Source organism: Antrostomus carolinensis, unplaced genomic scaffold, assembly GCF_000700745.2.
Source record: "Antrostomus carolinensis isolate BGI_N321 unplaced genomic scaffold, ASM70074v2 scaffold51629, whole genome shotgun sequence".
In the NCBI taxonomy this organism is placed as follows: Eukaryota; Metazoa; Chordata; class Aves; order Caprimulgiformes; family Caprimulgidae; genus Antrostomus; species Antrostomus carolinensis.
This window is the reverse complement of record NW_010341581.1, coordinates 12,030-17,958: the sequence shown is the minus strand read 5'-3', so window position 1 is coordinate 17,958 and position 5,929 is coordinate 12,030. Positions and strand designations below refer to the sequence as shown.

At 38.2% G+C, this 5,929-nt stretch overlaps 1 protein-coding gene across 2 annotated transcripts; it reads left to right on the top strand.

The window, feature by feature from the left end:
* Positions 1 to 1,682: 1,682 nt before the first annotated feature.
* Positions 1,683 to 5,929, top strand: CSRP3 (cysteine and glycine rich protein 3). Of its 2 annotated transcripts, XR_728077.2 has the most exons (5): positions 1,683 to 1,913; positions 3,200 to 3,335; positions 4,035 to 4,128; positions 5,234 to 5,452; positions 5,849 to 5,929. XR_728077.2 is itself a non-coding variant. In XM_010176509.2 (4 exons), the coding sequence occupies exons 1-4, from the start codon at positions 1,705 to 1,707 to the stop codon at positions 5,311 to 5,313; spliced, it is 519 nt and encodes a 172-aa protein (XP_010174811.1). In that variant the 5' UTR covers positions 1,683 to 1,704; the 3' UTR covers positions 5,314 to 5,496. The 2 variants fall into 2 exon arrangements, 1 of the variants encoding a protein (XP_010174811.1); XM_010176509.2 differs by lacking the exon at positions 5,849 to 5,929 and having other exon boundaries at positions 5,234 to 5,496.

Genomic DNA, 5,929 nt, shown 5'->3' with positions numbered 1-5,929 from the left:
CCATCTGTTGTGGTGAATTGATACTCTATCCCTAAGGTGCCAGAAATAGAAACGCTTTATCTACTGCTAGAGTTTCCATCATCCCTTAGCTCCCTCAGCACACACAATTATCATCTCAAAGCAGAAGAGACTGCAGCACCATGAAGTCAGGTTCACACGTTTACAGAAGCCCCTCGGTTTATTTCTATTAACTATAAAGGTCCTCACAAATAATTTTCCCTTCTACGCAGTACGGCAAGAGGATTAAAGCTGCAAAGGTTCCAGTATCAGCTTAAAATCTCTGATGTGGGTGAATTTTAGACTCACAGCAGGACAGTTAAAGCAAACATGGGGGGAAAGGGACTAATCAAATACTCAGCTACCTCTTCTAGAGGGTGAATTTCCAACCACTTTCAATATTTGTGTGTTTCAGAGATTTCTGTTGCTTACATGAGCCAAGCAACTTTCTTTTCCAAGCTATCATCAGCCCATGCATGACTGGAATGCCCTCTGTGGAGAATGCACTTGTTCAAAGGAAGCCATAGAGAAAGTTTTTCCCTACTTTTTTTTTTTCCCCTTATCAACCACTGTTGACACAGTGAACAATTTGTAAAAAGTATTGAAATTTTAATTTTTAAGTGTACTACAAACTGCTGATTTTCTATAGGCACTCCAAACTGAAAGCTTTCTCCTCTCTCAATGGGGTGGGGGCTGTTTCATGCCAAGTTCCCAAAGCAGCACAGCATACGCAGTCATCGAGCAGAGGAGTGTAGCTAGGATTTTTTTTCCATTCACTATTGTCCACTTTCCATGCATAGAATCATAGAATGGTTAGGACTGGAAGGGACCTTAAAGATCATCCAGTCCCAGCCCCCCTGCCATCAGCAGGGACACCTTCCACTAGACCAGGTTGCTCAAAGCCTCATCCAGCCTGGCCTTCAACACTTCCAGGGAGGTGGCATCTACAACTTCCTTGGGTAACTGCAAAAGCAGTAAGGAGATAAATTGGACCAGCAACAGAATTTAGTCACTAAATGCTAGCCAGGTTTCAGATGAGCAAAGAACTGGGGAGAGAGGAACCTACCTTTCACGGCCACTCGATGAGAATAACCACGTGTAAGACTGGCCTCAGCAACGTTCATTAGCTCATGTGTGGTTTGTGTTTCTCAAAAACACAGACACTTCCTTACTGAGGTCCCCAAATAAACAGCTGTGAGCACTCAATAACTTTTGGTCCTTCCAAGTTTGGGTTCAGGTAGTGCCGTAGAGGATATAACTTGTATTTTATTACATGTCGGGCATTCCTATAGCACCTTTTGTCCAAAAGTCTCCCAGACCTTTCCTAGTGAGCTAAACCAAGTACTATTACTCTAAAATGAACATGACTAGGAAGAAGATTGGTTTTGGCTCTAGTCACACTCTTGCCATCCTGGAGGAAGCCTAACAGAGCTCAGACTACCAGTTAGTTGGGATCATTGCTTCGCCTCGCACCACAGCTCAAACAAATATGTAAAAAACGATGAACTGCTTGACTCTGGACATGGCACGTACATTAGAGCCTCTCTGAGGAACATGCCACATTAAAATAGCGTGGGCTGACATGAGAAAGCCACTGCAGACTCAGAGTGACTATTTTGGAAGGTGCAGGTGCATGGTAAAATTAACACCCCTGCAAACTCTATTTAAAAAAAAAAATATTGATGAGTTTAAAATGCTGATTTGGAAATGCAAATGTTTATACGTGCCTCTCCTTGCCTGTTTTCAGTGGCTTGCAGGAAAGCTCTGGACAGTACCACAGTAGCAGCTCACGAATCTGAAATCTACTGCAAAACCTGTTACGGGAGAAAATACGGTCCCAAAGGTGTTGGCTTCGGACAAGGGGCAGGATGTCTCAGCACTGACACCGGTGACCATCTGGGCTTGAATCTGCAACAGTGAGTCAAATCCTTCTGACAGCACCTTTTTCTGGTATTACTTGTCACTTAGCAGGGTATTTTAGATATTTTATTCTGTTTCCATAACAACATCTAGCATCAGCAGCACAGCAGACTTTCCTACCACCTTTCCTCCAGCAGACTCAGAAATTTACCAGTTTTTAATGATGTTCAGCCTCTTTAAACCTTCTTTTAAAATTATCACCTCTTTCAATGGGCAATTACTCTGCAGAAACAGCCTTTATATGCCACCACAGACGTAAATATTCACTGCAATTGTAATTTGCCATTAGTAGCACAGTGGTGAAGTCACATCCACCATAGAACGTATTTTTTTTCCTGGCAGAAGCTAAAATCTAGTTAGATTTTACTGTTAGAGAAATAATCACACTACCACATACTGTTAATTCTCCTCTCAATGAGGGAAAATAACATTTCTAAATCCTCCCTGTGGCTCGAATAACACTCACAAACACACCAAGAACATGTTTGAACAAAGGAATTCTAATGGGATACCATCTTCCAAAAGCCTCAGCTGCACATAATTATCTCTGACAGTACATTTTTATAGTATTTTTCTATGATTCTCAAAGCTGCACTTTTCCAAATCAACAAAGTTTTCTTCTGGTATGACTATAAGGAAACCAATATGCTATGCAGGAAATAAAAGCTTAAATAATGTATTTAACTGTAGCTCCTTGTGCGATATGAATCCACTACAGGCAGAGTCATGTATCAAAAACATTAAACATTAGATTTAATGACCTGTTGCAATCTAACAATTGATAATCAAAAGTCATTCTGTGAAAGGCTTTAAGCTAACACAAAGACATAGAGCACAAAGTCCAGAAATACAAAGCAAAGCTACTTCTCTGATGTGTTTTTGACCCCAGGACAGCTTAAAAACCTCAGTTACAGTGACTAATGAAACAACTGCATGCAAAATACAAGGGCTTCTTCTGCTCACTACTGAGTACCAGCAGATAGCCAGTTACAAAGAAGAGAGAGGTGTTTTGCTTTTATTTTCCCTTTTGCCTCTCAATAAAACTTTTTTTTTTACTTTCACTTTTCTTTTCTGCACATAGTTGCTGTCAGCTCCATGTACTCAGCCCAAAACCAGTAACATCAGCGGTTCAATCACACAACACAGAACTCAAGAGAATACTTTGATTGCAAGTCTAAGACCAGTAATTTTTATGCCTTACCAAAAAATCATTAAATCCTATGTCTAGAATGAAGATGCCATTTTAAGCAGTATTTTAAAATACTGAAAATGTCTGTTTTAGGGGGTCACCAAAGTCTGCTCGTCCTTCTACACCAACTAATCCTTCCAAGTTTGCCAAAAAGATGGTAGATGTGGATAAATGTCCCCGTTGTGGCAAATCAGTGTATGCTGCAGAGAAGATCATGGGAGGAGGAAAAGTAAGTAAAGTTACTAAAGTACTAGAAACAAAACACAGTTTTATATGCTGATAAACTATAGCTAATAGGTCTTTGATCTTTTCAATTTTTACTCATAGTCTTAATGAAGAAAACATGAGGATGAATTGGGAAATTGCTAGAGTCTGAGGTACTTTCAGGTTTAAAACCACGTGCTTTTTGTAAGCCACCCTCAACTTTTTGCATCTTGTTGATGTCTGAAGAACAGCCCCTGGCTAATGTACAGGCTGGATCTTCCACCACTGATATTCTACTACCATCTCTGGGGATATTTATAATTTAGACATTTATTTGTAGTGGCAATTACAGATGTATTAAAGAGATTATGTGACTAGAAAAACAACAGCCTGTCTCACATGACATGCTAGTTCTCTGCTCTAGGAACTCTCACCAGAATATTATCTCTGTACATCAAAGAAGTGGCCAAAACTAGAGTAGTATCTATAGCTCCCTGCTTTTTATTAGACCTCCATTAATAACAAAGTCACTAGGTAAGATCTTGATATGGGATAATAAAGTAATTAAAAAAAGACTAACCTTGAATGACTAAAAATGGAAGCCACCAGACCAACTAAACAATTGTCACCTTTTCACACCATAAAAAGCAATAGTCCTTTGTTTCTTGTATCTGCCAGCTGTGCACTTTCTGTAACACACACTCAATTGTCTTGATTTCCTCAGCCTTGGCATAAGACGTGCTTCCGCTGTGCTATTTGTGGGAAGAGTTTAGAATCTACGAATGTTACAGACAAAGATGGAGAGCTCTACTGTAAAGGTAAGAATTGGAATGAGCTGAACTGGTTTAGAGTCAATCTAAAATTAAGTCTTTTTAGATCTAGTACTGCCATCATGATTTACCTTGTTGCATGCTTAACAACTTCACAAAATTTCATTTTATCTTTTTATAACAACTTTTTGAAGGCAAAGAAAAGAGCTACTGTAACATTGCAGTTGCAACTTCTACTATTAACATTTAAAGTTGTAATTTTTCTACAAATACAACATCCTCTCAGATCCATCCTCAGACCTTCAAACAAGAACACTGGCCGTATCTGCTGGGCAGGCTCTTGAACCTGCATAATCTCTCTCACTCAAAAAACCCCCAAACCAAACCAAAAACATCTTCAAAGTAATCTGTTTAAGGTCATGGTCCTAGTTGGACTTCTTCCCATTAAGAGTTAAAAGATATTTCCACTATATTGGCAGTATAGAAGATAACACATTCATGCTAAATTATACATCCAGATGTTCTTCTCAGATCAAGAAAATTCACAGACTTCACTTGACTCTTAGAAATAGCTTAAAGGGAAAAATATGCAAAGTGTTTTATATCCTAGGCAGAGAATTCTAAAGAAGAACACTGAAGTTCTGTGGCTTTGGGTGCAGTCTGACAACTGCAAGTGATCAAATTAGCATATTTGGAGAAATATGCTGAGCGTTACCACTTCCTTTGCAGAGCTGTGATAAATAACTAGCACACATTTAGCAATACAGTTAGAATATAATGGTTTAAACTACCATCAATAGTTTCTGGACTATGGTCTAGTTCTACTTATTTACTCAGTCTATATTACTCATACAGACCAAGTTTTACTGAGTATCTTCAGACAGGAAAGTAGCTTTAATGAAAATGTTACACAGAACTTAAAATATACACAGTTTCTTATTTTTTTTTGGAGAAGATCAGATGTGACTTTTGTTTAATTCAAATATGTGATTCTAGTTTCACTATTAGAACCTGTCATCACTTCTGAGAAAGATGCTGATTCATATTTCCTTCCTTTTATTAACTTAAATTGGAAGTAGTACTAAAACCAAAAGTAATTTACCTCTATATGAAAACACTGAGAATACTATTTACTTCCCTCCTTCTTTTACAGTTTGCTATGCAAAAAATTTCGGTCCCAAAGGAATTGGGTTCGGTGGCCTCACTCAAGTGGAAAAGAAAGAGTGCGAATGAGAAGAAATGGATGCAGCAGACTCAAACTGCTGTTGATGCCACTAAGTGACAGGTGTCAAGTAAAACATTAAACATCACACATTGCTAAGAACTTAGGGCATTTGTTTAACATTTTCCACCTTGCAGGAAATACTTGTGAGCTTATTATCTTAAGAAATTCTTAGAATAGCTTAAAAAGGTACAGTGATAATACTAGATTTGTGTTTGTTGTACAATAAAAAAAGACAAAAAACCTCCTGCAATATTATTCATGGAAGATTATTGCTTCTTAAATTAGTATTTACCACAGTTTAGATTGGGATTTTAAAGACTCAGCTTACTGTCCCATTAAAATAGAGATACCTGATGGAGCACCAGGCTCAGAGTGTTCCAGTTTAGGCTGTGTTCTCCTTCGTTCAGAATGTTATGCCGTCTATATTTCTGCCAATCTCCTAGTGGCGTTTGCAACTTTATGACATTTTGTGTTATGGCCAAGTAGATTTTATTCACCTTGAGACAATTAAAAAGGATCTGAAATTCTCTCTCTCCAACAGAGATACTGCTGAAGAAAAATAACATTTTCTTAGAATACAGTGTTGTAAGTTTTGTAATTGTTTCCAAGCTACAATAAAGTACT